The sequence below is a fragment of the Nilaparvata lugens genome, chromosome 11 (genome assembly GCF_014356525.2).
Source record: "Nilaparvata lugens isolate BPH chromosome 11, ASM1435652v1, whole genome shotgun sequence".
Classification (NCBI taxonomy): Eukaryota; Metazoa; Arthropoda; class Insecta; order Hemiptera; family Delphacidae; genus Nilaparvata; species Nilaparvata lugens.
This window is the reverse complement of record NC_052514.1, coordinates 34,542,737-34,562,252: the sequence shown is the minus strand read 5'-3', so window position 1 is coordinate 34,562,252 and position 19,516 is coordinate 34,542,737. Positions and strand designations below refer to the sequence as shown.

Here is a 19,516-nt window from a genome sequence, read left to right as displayed (position 1 = left end):
AGAAACCACGCCCATGATTTTTAGAGAAATATCATTAAGGACTTCCCTCAGTTTGTTAAGAGGCTGCATATATACCGAGAAACAAATTGGTGAGAATTTCTAACCTAATTTACACTTCTGTAATAATTAGTGAAAGATTTGCTAGTGGAAACCACGTCCATGATTTTCAGAGAAATATCACTGAGAAATTCCCTCAGTTTGTCGGTATTGTGTACGTTCTGTGTACAGTAAATTGTTCCAGTTCCAATCGTAAATTGTTCCATCACGTGACTAGTGCAAAATGTTCATGGAACGCCACTTCAAAATCGTTGGTTCAAGCTTTTGGCGCGCACTTATAAAGTTGATTTACACCAAAATGTGACGTTTACTAGCTGCGTGAATGAAGAGAGGCTGTTTTACAAACTTACCGTCTAGAAAAGTGTGCATTTCTTTTATTCCGTTACTCTCAAATTTTCTTTTGAGAAAATTTTGTTGGTTATGTATTCTATGGCTATGCTATCACATGCTATGGTAAACAAACAAGCTATCAGCGCATGCGAAGAGAAGCAAGTAGACTACAATTCAATCGACCAATGAGAGCTCTGATAGTTTGAACTGTAACAATTTACCAGGCTTCGACTTTGGGGCAGGAACTTGGAACTGGAACTGGTTTCTGATACAGAATCTGTCAAAATCTTCCCATGGGAAGCGGAACTTTTTACCTGGTAAATTGTGAATCGGACAATTTACCACATTCTATGTACCCAGAACGGGCTTATTGTGTTGTCAACATAAATTAATCATTTGACGGCTTGAATGATATATTTGGGTGAGGTGGAACTTCCGTCAGGAACTCCCCATACGAATATTTTAATATTGTTATTAGGTAGAGGAAAAAGGTTGTAAACATCACAAGAATACATTTAGAGTACAATAGTACATTACATTTATTCTTCCTTGGAGAAATCTATGAGAACCGGACGACAATAATTAATAAGACAACAAGTGCATTTATCTCACTTAGAGAAATCTAGGAGAACCGGGCGACAATAATTGTCGAAGAAGATGTAGAATTGATGTACACATACATAAATTATTCCGGTTGATTCATATTTTGTTTGCGATTCTTTTGTTGCAGAGGTTCCAAACAGTGCAAACTCACTGATGTACCGGCCACCGCCCCGAACGAAAGAGGTGATGGTGAAGGGCCAGCCTGTCAAGTTGAAATACTGCTTCACCTGTAAGATATTCAGGCCACCCCGTGCCAGTCACTGCAGTCTCTGCGACAACTGTGTAGGTCAGTAATTATATACATTCATTCATTCATTCATTAACAAATCACTGATTGGGAGTCTACAGGATTGGACTGTGTCATCACTTATAAATTTGGAAGAAAAATAGCACAAGGACTACCTTATCATTTTATCTACCAATGTTATTACATCAGTATCATTTGTATCATAAATGAAATAAAGTAGATAATAATAAAAAGTAAATAAATATTACTGTTACGATTACTGGTAAAGGAAACTGTTCCTGTTACTGATAAGCCCTGCACACATACATAGATTTTTGTTCGTACGATATTTTGCCATCCTTATGAATTCTATCAGATTAAATAGAACTTGACAAACATCATCTGTTTAATCTAGTAGAATTTATAAGGGTGGCAAAATACCGTACAAACAAAAATCGATATGTGTGTGCGGGGCTTTACTGTTTATGTTTGTGACGATTACTGTTACAGGAAACTGGTTCTCTCCCAAATTTCGATACTTAAAAATAGTCCAAATAAGGTTATAAAGGTTCCAATGCTATTTTTAAATTTAAAAAGTTGTGGTAAAGCCCGGTCCACAAGCTCAAACTTTACGTCTGTCTCGGTTTCCTTTACCAGTAATCGTAACAGTAACATAGACAGTAATATTTATTTATTTTTTATTATCTATTTTATTTCATTTACGATACAAATGATACTGATTTAATAATAACATTCATCAACTGGTACGATCACGACAACCAGACCCCTCATATCCAGCAGGGGATCAGCTGGCGAGGAGCTTGGTTGTCATAGAACTTCGTTCCAGTAGGGGATTAGCTGTCGGGGAGACTAGTTGACGGCAATGGTATATTTTGCCAGGGGATTTGCTGACGCCTGTGATCAAAATTATTGCGAGGAGCTTAGTAGTTGTGGAGACAGGTTGGCGGCGACCCGCCACGACAACCAATCACCAATGCTTTCTTTTCGGGAAATCTTCTCTGATTGGTACTCATGACATTTAATCATGATTAGAATTTAACAGGCTTATGTGCAAGCTTTGTAATTACTAAAATTTCTGATAAAAACTGTTTAAAACTAACTAAACTGTTTCTGATATAGGCTAAGGCTGAAAGTCGGTTTGAACAAAGATAAACTAGCTGTTAGATCAAATCTCGAATAACAACACATAATAAACCTTAACGTGATCGTACATTAGCGTTGAACATATATGGTGAATGTGGACTTGAGTCTTTTGTTCTCTCACTATTATATAGTTTATGAAATTATATTCCTGTAAGTTAGTGAATAAATAAAAACAAATAACCTGTATTTCTTTATTTTGCAGAGAGATTCGACCACCATTGCCCTTGGGTGGGTAACTGCGTGGGGAGGAGGAATTATAGATATTTTTACATGTTTATAGTATCGCTAGCTTTTTTATGTGTCTTCATATTAACGTGCTCGGTAACGCATCTAATACTAAGTGAGTATACCTAATTAAACTACTCATTCTATCTAAGTTATTTGATATTTTAAACTCTCGTTAGCCATCATTTTTATCAACTCTCACACTTTTGGACAGTCTCCTCCTAAATTTAAAAATGTTTTGCATCAATAAAAATGTAGCCTACTCAATTTTCTTCCATTTTCTCCTTGTAGGCTAAATTTATTTGGGCATACTTCTCCCAAATTGCTGATTTCTTTGAGTAGTTTCTTCCCAAATGTTTAAATGTTCTACATAAATAAAAATGCAATCTACTAAATTTTCGACTTACTTACCCTCCTGGGCTGAATCTTCTCCTCTATTTACAATTATTTTAAAAATTCCTATTTTCTCATAGAATATATATTTTTATTATTAAACGAAAATCCCAATAATTAAATGCTTTAAATCACCCCGAAGACTTCTGCTACTGCAAATATTGACAACAGGGTTAACAGCTAGATGGAAATTCGATGAGCGCTACTACTATAAAAAATTGTTTGTCAGCCCGGGAAACGAACCCAGTACCTCCTAATTGCCGGTCAGGAATGCTTACCCTTACACCAAACTGACAATCTCTGGATAGCAGCGCTCATTTTATACGAAGCCATAGCGGCCAGCCAGTCTACAGATGGAAATAAATTGTAAGTTGCATTTGTTCAAATGCTAATTAATGAATAATTATTATTAAACGAAAATCCAAATTAAATGGTGTAAATCACCCCGAAGACTTCTGCTTCTGAAAATATTTACAACAGTGTATAGTATCGGTCATCGAATTACCATCTAGCTGTTTACCCTGTTGTCAATATTTGCAGTAGCAGAAGACTTCGGGGTCATTTACAGCATTTAATTGGGATTTTCGTTTAATAATAATTATTCAGTAATTAGCATTTGAACAAATACAACTTCCAATTTATTTCTATATAGCTTTATTAGTCCTAGGGCCAGTTGCACAAAAGCCTGTTGAATCTTTATCATGATTGAATTCCAGGAGAACCAATCAGAGAAGGTTTTTTTTTTTTGAAAAGAAGGCTCCTCTGATTGGTTCCCGTAGCGTTTAATCGGGGTTATAAGTTATCAGACTTTTGTGCAACTGGGTGACAGCATAGAGGAAAGATACCATAAGAAGATATCCCATAGTATAGGTCGTTTATGTTCCAATTTTCAATGTTAACTCAAACCGATAGTCCTAGTAGTTGTTTTTCGTGAAGCTATGTGACGCTGGTAATGTCCAGTAATTTGCTGTTATTATTTGTATAGTTGAGAAGTTGATATTGTGGTAATTATTCATATTAAATGAAAAAGACTAAGAAATTGTTAAAAACTACAGATTTATTGATACTTAGAAAGACCGGTTTTGGTTATTACACCATTGTCAATCTCTGATAAACAGAGTTTGTCAAAGTTTATCAGAGATTGACAATGGTGTAATAACCGAAACCGATCTTTCTAAGTATCAATAAATCTGTGTTTTTTGACAATTTCTTAGTCTTTTTCATTCAATTACTGTTATTACACTGTCACCCGTCCAAAACAGTAATAATGGACAGTAGTCGATCGTAATCGGCTTGAGTTAACAGAAATCAGAGTTAAATTTGGAACATGGGATATCTTCTTATGCTATATTTCTCTATGGTGATAATCTGTGTTTTCCCATGAATATTTCATTGTATTGTACATTGCCATTCTATTTTATTTCTTTCTGATATTAATTTTAATGTTTTGTAATTTTTTCTCTTTTATTTTCAGTAACGAAAGAAGATAATAAGATATTCTTGGAGGCGGTACAAGAGTCGCCCATAAGTATAATAGTAGTCATAGTTTGTTTCTTTAGCGTTTGGAGCATCATAGGGTTGGCCGGGTTCCACACATACCTTGTCTCCTCCAATCAGACTACAAACGAAGATGTGAGTAGTTTTCATACTAAATATTGCTTATCGATTTCACTTTTCTTGTAAAATATGTGTTTTAGGGCCACTTACCCTGTCATATTATGCATATAAATTCAGTTATATGGTAAATGATATAACTATCATCTAACAATAATTTAAAAATTCGATTGAGTCACTGTCAATGTTGTTAACAGTTCCATAATGAAATAAAAACACAAATGGAAATTCGATGAGCGCTACTATACAAAAATTATTTGTCAGCCCGGGAATCGAACCCAGTACCTCCTAATTGCCGGTCAGGAATGCTTACCCTCACACCAAAGTGACAATCTCTGGATAGCAGCGCTCATTTTATACGAAGCCATTGCGGCCAGCCAGTCTACAAAAGGAAATTAGCTTTCAATGATATTTCTATCGTTTGAAATAGTTGTAATCCAATTAAATTCAGTTTCAATTTTGTTTGTTCATTTTGTAGATAAAAGGATCGTTCACTTCGAAACGAGGCCAGTCCAATTTCAACCCGTACAGTCAGGGCAACGTCTGCTCTAACTGTTGTCACGTTTTGTGTGGGCCTGTACCTCCCAGTCTCATCGGTGAGTCTTCATTTATTTATCAATTTACTTATTTTCTCATTCAATCTTTTGTAAAATTTAATCATCTTCCAAAGATTTTTAATTGAAAATGACATTGATTGCTGAAACATGTGACGAAATAATTTAAAAGGGTACTCACATTTTATATTTTTATTTAAACTGAAATACTTTTGTTGACCAGGGAACGATGGTCTTAACCAAACAACACACATTAATAATATATATATATATATATATATATATATATATTATATATATATATATATATATATATATATATATATAAAAGCGAAATGGCACTCACTGACTGACTGACTGACTCACTCACTCACTCACTCACTCACTCACTCACTCACTCACTCACTAACTCACTCGCAGAACTAAAAATCTACCGGACCAAAAACGTTAAAATTTGGTAGGTATGTTCAGTTGGCCCTTTAGAGGCGCACTAAGAACGGATTTGGAAAGATTTCCAAAGATACGCCCAAAATCTGCATTTTTCCAGCGTTTTTTAGCGCTTTCTCAGCTTTATCGAGAACAAATGAACAGAAAATGTTCAAATTTAGTACAGAAGCTCAGCTAGGGTGTAATAATGTTGTGTTAGAAGGAATTTGCATTAACGTCAAAGATACGCCCAAAATTAGCGTTTTTTCGCATTTTCTCAGATTTATCGAGAACTAATGAACAGAAAATGTTCAAATTTAGTACAGAAGCTAAGCTAGGGTGTAATAATGTCGTGTTAGAAGGAATTTGAAATAACTCCAAAGATACGCCCAAAATTAGCGTTTTTTGCGTTTTCTCAGTTCTTTCATCAAGTGATAGACATGAAATGTCCAAATTTTCGACAGAGGTTTAGTTAGGATCTAAAAATGTTGTGATGAGGTGACTTTAATATTTCATCAAAGATACGCCCGAAATCAGCGTTTTCTCTCAGCTTTTCTGCGTTTTCTCAGTACTTTGACTTTCTGATGGAATGAAGCATGCTCAAATGAAAAATGCAGGCGAGCGAAGCGAGCCCGCTGATCCCATGTCTGGACGATCCGTCGCTAGACTGATATGGCGAGCGAAGCGAGCCTGACTGCTAGTAATATAATAAAGGAAAGAACTGTCTAAGACACGTACGGGATAGGAAATTCTCGAATGACGCATCATCACGTCTGAACTACTGAACTGATTGTCTTGAGATTTTGCATATAGATTCTCAATTTACCGATGATAGTTATAGGCCTATTTTAAATTCTTTGAGATTTCAGCACGTCATGTTTATAATTATCTAAATTTGGGAGAGGAATAGCACAAGGTTACCTTATTTTCTCTCCCTATCATTTTAATGATGTACTTATTGTATGAATCAATAAAGAATGTTCAATCAATTAGACCCTTGCGGAGCACGGGTTACCTGCCGATAATAAATAAATCCTTCATCTACAGCATGTTGTTGTTCTTGTTGTTTGAACAACACAAATAAATGCCTCAGTAATTCGAAAACAACATTAACTGACCTCTCAAGCTCTCAGGAATTCAAAATGTTTGTCGTGACGAAATAATTTAAAAGGGTACTCACATTTATATTTTCATTTATGTTAAAAGTAGGCTACCCCTAAAGAAAAAAATACAGTATTCTAGTTATCTTTCGGAATTATTTCTGATATTTTATTCTGTTAATTATTATTTGTTTTCGTTTTATTTCAGACCGCCGTGCTTTGGTCACTGACATGACAGAGTATCAGAAACAGGAGGGTGGTGGAGGGAGAGGAAGAGGAGGAGGAGAGGGAGGAGTCAGCAATCAACAGCAGGCGGGTGGTGGAGGGGGAAACACAGTGACCACCAATAACAGGTCGTATGGCGCCACATGTCCTCCCAACACGCATCATGACAGTGCCACTGCTCCACCCACAAATACATTCCAAGTAAGTGTCACGTTATGTGACAACCTTCTACCTTCTAACCTACCTTCGCCGCTCCAGAATGTCTCACACATTTCAATAGATGCATTATGTTACAAAAACACTTCACTTGAATCGGCTACTTTTTTACAAATTAATAAGAACAATATGAAAACTTGTAGTACACTTTATTGACATGTAGGCTGTGATTCTTGATTTGAACTGTGTTATGGTATAGAAAAACAATAGCATACGTAGATATCCCATGGTATAGGTAACATCCATAACCATTGAGAAACAATAGCATAAGTAGATATCCCATGGTATAGGTAACATCCATAACCATAGAGAAACAATAGCATAAGTAGACATCCCATGGTATAGGTAACATCCATAACCATAGAGGAACAATAGCATAAGTAGATATCCATGGTTTATATTGCAACTTTTACTGTTATCTTGAGCTGATAGACCACGTAGTTCTTTCCTGTGAAGCTTTATGACGCTGGTAGTCTCTCATATTGTGCCGTTCATACACTCTTACCCGGTCACAACAGTAAAAATCGACAATAATCGACAGTAATCGGCTTGAGATAACAGTAAAAGTTGCAACATAAACGCCCTATACCATGGGATAACTACTTACGCTATTGTTTCTCTATGGTTATGGATGTTTCTTGTTTGCTGTGTTTTGTTTTCTGTCTGTATTGTCTGTTTACAATATTATTTTAGCTGTTGACTAGAGATTTGATAGAAATGTGATGCTTCTAAAACTGTAAGACTGAACTGAAATTAAGTAAACAATAACTTAGGACTGTAACTGAAAATAGTTAATTGATTGATATTGTTCTATGTCTAATATGTAATATTTTTTTCTTTTTATTGACAATACTCTATGTTTGAACCAAATTCTTGAGTTGATAAAATTTATTTATTTATTATTTAAAATATTACAACGACTAGTTGTAAATGACCTAAGTTATGGTCGAAACTAGTCGTTGTAATATTTTAAATAAAAAAGGGTACTACAATGTTCCATATTGTTCTTATTAATATGCATTATGTTATCTACTTGTGAAAATACTTGAGGACTGAAAATTTTGTGAATTGAAGAACTACAAGAATTAACCTATTTCGGACTATGTGTTATCTAAATTCGGGAGAGGAATAGCACAAGGTAACCTTATTTTTCCTCTCCCTAACGTTTTGATTATGTACTTATTGTATAAATGAATATGTATTCATTATTCATATAATACATGCAATATATGCACTATCCGAGTGATGGCCACGTTAAACTGTCAGTGTTGTTTCAGTACTAGAAAAAACAGTACTCGAGTCATAATAAAAACATTAACTCAGTATTTCACGTGACATCAATAATGTAGTAATAGGCCATAATAAGCTGAGCCCGGATGAACAATTTGAAGATGAAATAAATAATATGCACTATGCATGCTAAGATCTGTAATTTTCATTGTGAAAGCAGGGTTATCAACTGTGAATCTACTGCACTAAACTGCATAAGAAATAATACCCTTTGACAATGGTCGCCAAACTTATGAGCCTAGAATAGCATTCATAAATCTTCTAGTGAGCTACCAAGAAATATTAGACTGTAGAAAGTACAGTCCGTAAAATGAAATGTCTCACACTTTTATTGTATAGAGATACATTTCTAGTGTTGAAATCTACTTAGCTCATAGCAAAAAGTATAACAAAAGTTGAAATGTACATTTGAATGAGAGCAGTGAAACTCTTTTTGGTCATCCAGTATTTTTTTGATGTTTGGAGTGTACGTTGTAGCCTCCATTCTGATGCAGTTGTCCAAATGTGCATCAGTCAGTCTGTTCCTATATCGATTTTTTATGAATTTCATACTTGAAAAAGATGCTCCACACACGTAGGTACAGCTAAACATAGCTTTCAACCTCAATGCAACTTGAATAATATTTGAATATTTTTCTTTGGGGACTTGAGGCCAAATATTGATTGCCAACCAAAGCATTTCTGTGAGCTACCAAAAACTACCCCACGAGCTACCGGTAGCTCGCGATCGACTGTTTGGCGACCACTGCCCTATGACTTACCCAGATATATAGCTTCCCACTAGTGTCTTAATGTAATATGTTTTTCGGTAATTCTTCAAAAATTATATTTTTAATATGTGAATATTTCCTATTTTCTTCTATGTTTAGTTTTGAAGCATCTAAATTTGAAAATCTTCTCTGTGAAAATACTTGAGGACTGAAAATTTTGTGAATTGAAGAACTACAAGACTTTACCTATTTCGGACTATGTGTTATCTAAATTTGGGAGAGGAATAGCACAAGGTTACCTTATTTTTTCCTCTCCCTATCATTTTGATGATGTAGGCTACTTATTGTATAAATGAATTGTATGTGCCCAATATTAGTTGGGAGTTGATGCTTTTTTGTGTGTTTTTACTCAAATATTTCGGTGTTTGCAGAACGGCCTAAACGCTCAGCTAGGTTGCAACCTGGCCACTACTACCTCAACGGAAAACATCAGCTTGTCCCCGCCACAATCACCATCACTGCATGCAACAAGCTGCAACAACATTGCAACAAGTCCCGGCGCAGGCGCAAGTTGCAACAACATTGCAACCACACCGTCCATCAATGGTGCGTACAACACTAATTGTCACAATTACTATCATAGCTACTACTACGATACATCTATCTGTCCTTTTCCGCCTCCGCCTCCACGTGTTTATTACTCCAGTTTGCCGCGTACTACTTTTAGCGCGGCTAGAAACAGTACTGCGGCACTACATCAGGCTAGAAACAGTACACTTGATGCTAGAAGCAGTACAATGTCACTACAACAGGCTAGAAACAGTAGCATAAGTAGATATCCCATGGTATAGGTAACATCCATAACCATAGAGGAACAATAGCATAAGTAGATATCCCATGGTTTATGTTGCAACTTTTACTGTTATCTTAAGCTGATAGACCACGTAGTTCTTTCCTGTGAAGCTTTATGACGCTGGTAGTCTCTCATATTGTGCCGTTCATACACTCTTACCCGGTCACAACAGTAAAAATCGACAATAATCGACAGTAATCGGCTTGAGATAACAGTAAAAGTTGCAACATAAACGCCCTATACCATGGGATATCTACTTACGCTATTGTTTCTCTATGGTTATGGATGTTTCTTGTTTGCTGTGTTTTGTTTTCTGTCTGTATTGTCTGTTTACAATATTATTTTAGCTGTTGACTAGAGATTTGATAGAAATGTGATGCTTCTAAAACTGTAAGACTGAACTGAAATTAAGTAAACAATAACTTAGGACTGTAACTGAAAATAGTTAATTGATTGATATTGTTCTATGTCTAATATGTAATATTTTTTTCTTTTTATTGACAATACTCTATGTTTGAACCAAATTCTTGAGTTGATAAAATTTATTTATTTATTATTTAAAATATTACAACGACTAGTTGTAAATGACCTAAGTTATGGTCGAAACTAGTCGTTGTAATATTTTAAATAAAAAAGGGTACTACAATGTTCCATATTGTTCTTATTAATATGCATTATGTTATCTACTTGTGAAAATACTTGAGGACTGAAAATTTTGTGAATTGAAGAACTACAATACTTAACCTATTTCGGACTATGTGTTATCTAAATTCGGGAGAGGAATAGCACAAGGTTACCTTATTTTTCCTCTCCCTAACGTTTTGATTATGTACTTATTGTATAAATGAATATGTATTCATTATTCATATAATACATGCAATATATGCACTATCCGAGTGATGGCCACGTTAAACTGTCAGTGTTGTTTCAGTATTAGAAAATTTTTGAGTCATAATAAAAACATTAACTCAGTATTTCACGTGACCTCAATACTGTAGTGATAGGCCATAATAAGCTGAGCCCGGATGAACAATTTGAAGATGAAATAAATAATAATATTATTATTATGCACTATGCATGCTAAGATCTGTAATTTTTATTGAGAAAGCAGGGTTATCAACTGTGAATCTACTGCACTAAACTGCATAAGAAATAATACCCTATGACAATGGTCGCCAAACTTATGAGCCTGTGAGCTAGAATAGCATTCATAAATCTTCTAGTGAGCTACCAGGAAATATTGGACTGTAGAAAGTACAGTCCGTGAAATGAAATGTCTCACACTTTTATTGTATAGAGATACATTTCTAGTGTTGAAATCTACTTAGCTCATAGCAAAAAGTATAACAAAAGTTGAAATGTACATTTGAATGAGAGCAGTGGAACTCTTTTTGGTCATCCAGTATTTTTTTGATGTTTGGAGTGTACGTTGTAGCCTCCATTCTGATGCAGTTGTCCAAATGCTCATCAGTTAGTCTGTTCCTATACCGATTTTTTATGAATTTCATACTTGAAAAAGATGCTCCACACACGTAGGTACAGCTAAACATAGCTTTCAACTTCAATGCAACTTGAATAATATTTGAATATTTTTCTTTGGGGACTTGAGGCCAAATATTGATTGCCAACCAAAGCATTTCTGTGAGCTACCAAAAACTACCCCACGAGCTACCGGTAGCTCGCGATCGACTGTTTGGCAACCACTGCCCTATGACTTACCCAGATATGTAGCTTCCCACTAGTGTCTTAATGTAATATGTTTTTCGGTAATTCTTCAAAAATTATATTTTTAATATGTGAATATTTCCTATTTTCTTCTATGTTTAGTTTTGAAGCATCTAAATTTAAAAATCTTCTTTGTGAAAATACTTGAGGACTGAAAATTTTGTGAATTTAATACAAGACTTAACCTATTTCGGACTATGTGTTATCTAAATTTGGGAGAGGAATAGCACAAGGTTGCCGTATTTTTTCCTCTCCCTATCATTTTGATGATGTAGGCTACTTATTGTATAAATGAATTGTATGTGCCCAATATTAGTTGGGAGTTGATGCTTTTTTGTGTGTTTTTACTCAAATATTTCGGTTTTACAGTCTAGTTTTATGTTTGTAGAACGGCCTAAACGCTCAGCTAGGTTGCAACCTGGCCACTACTACCTCAACGGAAAACATCAGCTTGTCCCCGCCACAATCACCATCACTGCATGCAACAAGCTGCAACAACATTGCAACAAGTCCCGGCGCAGGCGCAAGTTGCAACAACATTGCAACCACACCGTCCATCAATGGTGCGTACAACACTAATTGTCACAATTACTATCATAGCTACTACTACGATACATCTATCTGTCCTTTTCCGCCTCCGCCTCCACGTGTTTATTACTCCAGTTTGCCGCGTACTACTTTTAGCGCGGCTAGAAACAGTACTGCGGCACTACATCAGGCTAGAAACAGTACACTTGATGCTAGAAGCAGTACAATGTCACTACAACAGGCTAGAAACAGTACACTCGATGCTAGAAGCAGTACGATGTCACTACTTCCTAGAAACGGTTCTTGTGAACCTAGAAACAGTATGTTGTCGCCGCTTGAGGCTAAAAACAGTACAATGACAGCAGAGACTAGAAACAGTACGATGTCACTACTTCCTAGAAACAGTACTTGTGACGCTAGGTGCAGTACAATGACACTTTCACAAGCTAGAAACAGTATGTTGTCGCCACTTGAGGCTAAAAACAGTACAGAGAGTAGATACAGTATGATGACACTACAACAGGCTAGAAACAGTATGTTGTCTCTGCAACAGGCTAGAAACAGTATTATGTCGTCGATTGAGGCTAGAAACAGACCATTGTCTTCACTTGAGGCTAGAAACAGTACGATGTCACTGCAGGCTAGAAACAGTACACTGACACCAGAGACTAGAAATAGTACAATGGAACTATTGGCTAGAAACAGTACAATGTCACTGCAGGCTAGAAACAGTGCGATGACGGCTAGAAACAGTACACCGACCGGGGACATCACTCTGCGCACAAGAACACTACCGGCTAAAAACCGTACAGTGACCGCGGATTACGGTTTGCGTACTAGAACCCTGCCGGCTAGAAACCGTACAGATTCGGCCTGGCAGACTAAAAACCGTATTCTGACCGAGAACATGTATCTGATGCGTAACTATAACGAGTGTGGCAGTATGTCGTGTAGAGTGGACGGTTTGGAAGGTAGTCGGTATGTACTGCCAACTTTCAGTGGTCTGGTGGGACTTGGTGAGGTTTTTCAACAGTATTCGGGGAACAGTGCGAGAGAGATGGGAGGTAGTGTTATGTCTTCGTCGGCTACGGCTACCTCATACGCTATTACGACAAGTGACAGTGACGAGGAAAATGATGGTGATCGTTGAAAGGTTGTTTTGATCTCAAAAAACATTATTTTTTCCTCTTCTCAAATTCAAATTCATGAAATATGACATATTTACAAAATATAAAAGTGTTATGAATTGCACGAATATTCCCCTGCATGGATGATTTGTCCTTGTGCAGGGAAAGTTTTGATGCCAACTTGAACTGTTGTTAATACATTGTCGTATTCAACTTTCATGTAAAACTTGTGTGGAAGTGAAATATGATATATTATCAAGCTGGATTATCCTATATCAATATCATTTATCAATATCAGTGAAAGCTACTGGCACAGTGAGAATACATCTCACTTTTTTAGAGCTACTGAATTTATAAAAAAGCAATGAAAGTTATGAATCATAACACGACTATAGTGAGGTCCACGTTATAATGACAGTGTTTGATTAGCAATTGTATTGTTATCCTAGTCTATCATTCAACAAAGCGGATAGCGCTATCTCTTTCTCGTTTTGCTCTGTTGCTAGATCGACTTTTAACAATGTAGAATTAATAATTAACAAAATATTCCATCTTTCTCTAATATATTCATTATGAAATCATTGAAAACGTCATTTCTTGCTTAATAAAATAATATCGGGGACCGACCTTCGCTCTGGAGTACAAAAGCATAAAAAAATTATTACGAAAGAAGAAATTATAATAACATTCATACAGAAATGTTCCTTCTAATCACAGTAAATTGAGATTAATTCCCAGAGGAATGCAAAAATTTCCCTCACAAAGGCCCAGTTGCACAAAAGCCGGTTAAATGTTAATCCTGATTAACTTCATGTGAACCAAATCAGAGAAGACTATTTCAAAAAGATGGATGTACTGGAATTAATCAGGATTGAGAATAACCCGGCTTTTTTGCAACTGGCACTAAGTACCTGATTGATTACAAAAGTTCAACAGCTGAGTTATAATTTTGACACAGTCCCACACTCATGAACTCACTCACTCACTTCCATCACCAACAGACGACGAAATAATTATTATCAGATGTTTTCCCAAGGATGAATAATAATTATCCTTTTAATGCCCTTCAGCGAGTTTTCTCAGGGATGAGACCTAGTGCAATCGAATCTTTATATTATAAACCTACTATGATCTGAATATCGTGAGAATCGTTAGAGCCGTTTTCGAGATTCGGTGCAATACAAACATCTAAACATCCAAACATCCAAACATATAAACAGAAGTTGCTCGTTTAATTGACCGAGCGAAGTGAGGTCTAAGATTCAAGTCGACGGTTTGACATTTCTCTTAATGTCTAAATGTTTATATGTTGCACATTTAGGGCGAAACGCGGTAATAGATTTTCATGAAATTTGACAGGTATGTTCCTTTTTTAATTGCGCGTCGACGTGTATACAAGGTTTTTAGAAATTTTGCATTCCAAGGATAATATAAAAGGAAAAAGGAGCCTCCTTCATACGCCAATATAAGAGTAAAAATCAGACTGAAGAATTATTCATCATAAATCAGCTGACAAGTGATTACACAGATGTGTGGAGAAGCCAGTCTATTGCTGTATTTCCATAAGGTCTATAGTTTCAATCAGGTACTTGTGGATGAGATTACTGCGTGGGGTCTACTGTTCACAAAACTACTTGTATCTTCTTTTAATATATGCATTATGAAATCATTGAAACGTCATTTTTTGCTTATTAAAATATTATGGATTATTTTAATCGAGAATGAACAGTTGATATTACATCAATAAACCTGTGTCAGTTGAGGTCTAGAAGGCATTGACAAGACTGAGGTTCGGCAACGTTGTTTTCCTATGTTTCTCCACTGTCATTATAACGTGCACCTCACTATACTAGGATTATCGGCTCGAGTTAACAGTGAAAATTGGAACACAATCGCCCTATACCATGGGATATCTTCTTATGCTACTTTTTCTCTATGGCAAAACTCGGTGTGGATTTTTATTGTTTATAGCAAATATCCTTGATCGACAGACTGAAAGCTTGAATTTTGTTTTTATTCACTCACATCAATGGCTGCAGTCTTTAGTTGAAAGCCGATGTATGTCGAGTCGTGAATGCTCAATTTTATAGAATTTATATAATATTCAACTCTGGGCCTGTTTTATGACGCTTGTAAATCCTTCAACACTGGAAAACTGAAGTGGAAAAATTGCCAATTAAATCAGTTTTTGCTGAGAATAATTTTCCTATGAGCCTTAGGCTATGGGTAATCCCTTGTGTGTGGAAAATGAAAAGCCGGTTAAATTTTAATTGAGAAATTGAAATCAATCACAATTAAAATTTAACCGGCGTTTCACGAGAACTAATCAGAGAAGCCTTTTTTTAAAAGCCTTCTTTTTTTCTCTGTTTGGTCCTCGTGAAATCAATCACAGTTAAAATTTAACCGGAGAACCAATCAGAGAAGCTTTTTTTCGAAAAAGCCTTCTATTCTCCTCTGATTGGTCAAATCACGATTAAAATTTAACTGGCTTTGTGCAACCAGGCCCTACCGTATTGAAATCATAATATTCGCAAGTCATCAATTTAATTTGGAATGATTATACTGACTGATAGTATAAAGTTGCAGCTGCATAGAATTTGTGGAACAGGTATTTCAAAAAGTGAACAGTATGGCTAATCTTGTGAAAATGTCTTGTGAAAAAGTTATTCATCAAAATGTAATATTCCCCTGTAAATATATCCTGTATTATTATAATTATGCTGTTACCTGTTGTGAAGTGTTATTAATTGTTGTTAGGATGTTTATGATAATTACAGATATATTATGAATGATACATATATATTATGATACATATATATTTGTGCTTGATAAATGTCAGGCGTGTTTTATAAAAAAATTATCTAAAAAATTGATAATTTCATTACTTATTTGGATTACTTTATTAATAGTTTCTCTGGCTGATTTTGATGTTGTACAGGGCCCGGCATAAAAACCTGACGATTTTTGAGGGATGATAACTAAAGTGTGTCTCGTACAATCAAATCATATAATATATCAAATTAAAGATCAAATTTTGCAATTTATAATGAATTACATAGATTTCTCACAAAGTTTTTTATTGGTGGATTATGTCATCCAAATGATTTCCGTTACTTTTCACACACTCACTTAACCTAATTCTAAAATTTGCCATTGCTCGCTCAATCATCACTTGTGGAATTGCTTCAATTTCTCGTTGAATGACTTCCTTTAGCTCTGTTGATTATTGGCTGCTCAGTAACGGTTATTCTGTTTATTCACAAATCCCGAAAAATGAAAATGTGCCTCGTCACTTGAAAGAATAACGGCATCCTGGCGGACATTTTCGAGAATGATCTCGCAAGCGGCTTTGCAATGTGCCCAATATTTTGCATTGAGTTGTTGCACTAACATTATCTTATACCGATGGAATTTGAGGTCGGAATGAAGAATTCGTCGTACACTTCAATCAGAAATGGCTAGCACAACAGCTGAACGTCGTGGAGACCGTGTAACAGCTACTCAGGCGTTTTTCAGGCGTTCTCATCCTGTTGGTGGTTTCGTTTTTAAAGCGGACAACGTGTTCCTGAAATTCTTTACCCACAACAAGATTGTATTCCTACCGGTCGAACCACTGTTGCTCCCCGGTCGATCATCAATCGCTCTGCTGGAGTGACGTTCGGTTGCGGAGCAGAGCGAAAGTCTGTACGCACCTTTAGAATAACAGTCATTATTTTTAAAATAAGCTTCAATCACAATCGCTTGATGTTCACTTGACCACGACATACTGACTACTGAAATGACATGAATAGACCTGTCGATGTACAACACTCCGTGGGTTAAGTGTAAGAGAGGGCCGACTGCTCCCTAACTTCGCCCTCCCAGGTATACAATAAAGGCAGTCATTCTCCCGCCTTTTCAATGACAGTAGTTCAAACATAACAATTACTACAAAATCGTCAGATTAATATGCCGGTCCCTGTCAATGAAGATAGTTAAATTTTTATGACAGCTCACGTAAAATATTGGACTATATTAAAGTGGAAACCCCTAATTTTCTATTCGGAACAGATTATAGTGAAATAAAAACTTGGATTTTTAATTGAAAAAGGTTAATATTCGGATAGTTGCTCATTTGAATGTAGTGTCCTGAACTTACAAAATTGAATGGTTCCTTAAATATTATTTGTTGGAAAAATTAGTGTTAATTGATGAAACAATTATATCGTCTGGTTGAAAGTTATGAAAGATCAAAGAAATGCAAGTAATTTAATGATGATTTCTTGTAGTATAATCCTTGGTTCAAATTCATTGAAATTTTGTAAGAAGATCAGTTTTGATTGAAATAGCGAATAGCACCACTAGCTCCGTAAACAAAGCCGTATTGCATTCGTGTGACGTCAACACAGGTAGGGCTCTTACACTAATGAAAACACTAGCTGATATAGATCAGCTGAAATCAACGAATTTTTATTGGTTTAGGAGCCCTACCTGTGCTGACGTCATACGAATGCACTACGACTTTGTTTACGGAGGTAGTGATAGCACTCAAACATAATATGGTTACCGTATATCTAATCAACTTTACTTAAAATAAAGGCTAACCAAAAATAAAATAAATTTTAAAAAATATATAAAAAAGTGGAACAAGATGTTATATTAAATATTTGTTGCATTGTTGTAGATTATATTTGTATCATGTTAATGGCAATTTTGACCCCAACTTGTTGTCAAGTTTAGTATTGTGTGATATTGTATGCAACGAATTTATCTTGCAATTTAAATTTTCTCAATGAACCTGCCTTAAAATTAGTGTTGAATTTTTATTTTCACGTTTAAAAAATCTAGTAAATCATTTGCACTATTCATAGGATAATGTTACTTGGATGTTAATTCAATGGATTTCATATTTTATAATCAGTAAATACTTGACAAATCTTTCGATATTTGAAGTCAAATTTATATTTCAAAGTCTTCGATTTCATAAATTATTTGCGCTGTTTATATTCTTCTTTGAATGTCATGTTCATGAAGTATTTTCTGTCTTTTTTTACAATGAAGTAATTGCAGACTCCTGGAATCGTTACTATAGTGAGGTCCACGTTATAATGGCAGTGTTTGATTGGCAATGGTATTGCTATCCTTGTCTATCATTCAAAAAAGCGGATAGCGCTATCTCTTTCTCGATTTGCTCTGTTGCCAGATCTTCTTTGAACAATGTAGAATTGATAATTAACATAATATTCCATCTTAATAATGAATATTCATTATGAAGTTTTTGAAAAATATAATTTCTTGATAAATGATTATTTTAAACGAGAATGAACAGTTAATATTACATCAATAAACCTAGGTATCAGCTACCGTCTATAGAAGGCATTGACAATACAGAGGATCGGCAACGTTGATCACCTATCTTTCTCCACTGCCTTTATAACGTGGAGGTATCTCACTGTAGTGGGGGCTTGACAATTTTTATTAAAAATTCAGTAGAATGTTAAATAAATTTATAATAAATGGTTGCACTTTCCATAACAAGTGCCCTTTATACTGTGATATGTAAATAATATGGTATTTTGATGGAAATAAAGAAGCGTCGTGGAAGAATTGAATTGTGTTTGATTGCACTTCAGAATACAAATCATCAAAAATTCTGTTGAAAAATCGTTCTATTTTTGTTGAAACTCGATCAATTGTTTTGTTTTTTTTTTCTGCTAGAAAAATAATTTTAATTTCAACTGTCATTTTGTTTTGACTTTTCATCTCTATTGGTTTTTAGATTTTGATTAATCAATGTTCAAAAATTATTAAAATCCCACCAAAATTTAGTCTTGACTAACTATTAGCATAGAGAAACAATAGCATAAGTAGATATTTTATTTTATTCATTTATTGTATAAAATACTATAATCATAATACAATTATGACATTGGAGGAAAAACTAGGCTGAGCCTGTACTATTTCTCTCCAAAAATTTCGATAAAATGTTAATGTTGTCGAAAAGATAAGGTTATGTCACACATATATAAGGTTAACCACACACTGCTTCGTCACTTGATGTTCGGTCCAAGAATGATGATTTAAAATTTTGAAGGTTGATTTTATACTCTAAATAAATTACAGAATGTATCAGAATAAATTAAAAACTTTAGAAATATTGCACTTATTTAA

The 19,516-nt window shown here is 35.1% G+C and overlaps 2 protein-coding genes across 2 annotated transcripts in view; both read left to right on the top strand.

The window, feature by feature from the left end:
• LOC111052118 (palmitoyltransferase ZDHHC18) overlaps window positions 1-19,516 on the top strand; it is a 42,214-nt gene that overhangs the window by 11,364 nt on the left and 11,334 nt on the right. The window contains exons 3-8 of the mRNA XM_039438293.1: window positions 1,118-1,276; window positions 2,583-2,720; window positions 4,473-4,630; window positions 5,091-5,208; window positions 6,901-7,118; window positions 9,565-9,739. Coding sequence (XP_039294227.1) covers window positions 1,118-1,276; window positions 2,583-2,720; window positions 4,473-4,630; window positions 5,091-5,208; window positions 6,901-7,118; window positions 9,565-9,739 — 966 coding nt within the window. The remainder of the gene's footprint in view (window positions 1-1,117; window positions 1,277-2,582; window positions 2,721-4,472; window positions 4,631-5,090; window positions 5,209-6,900; window positions 7,119-9,564; window positions 9,740-19,516) is intronic.
• Window positions 9,746-13,841, top strand: LOC120353664. Its single transcript, XM_039438296.1, has 2 exons — window positions 9,746-9,945; window positions 12,481-13,841. The coding sequence occupies exons 1-2, from the start codon at window positions 9,931-9,933 to the stop codon at window positions 13,387-13,389; spliced, it is 924 nt and encodes a 307-aa protein (XP_039294230.1). The 5' UTR covers window positions 9,746-9,930; the 3' UTR covers window positions 13,390-13,841.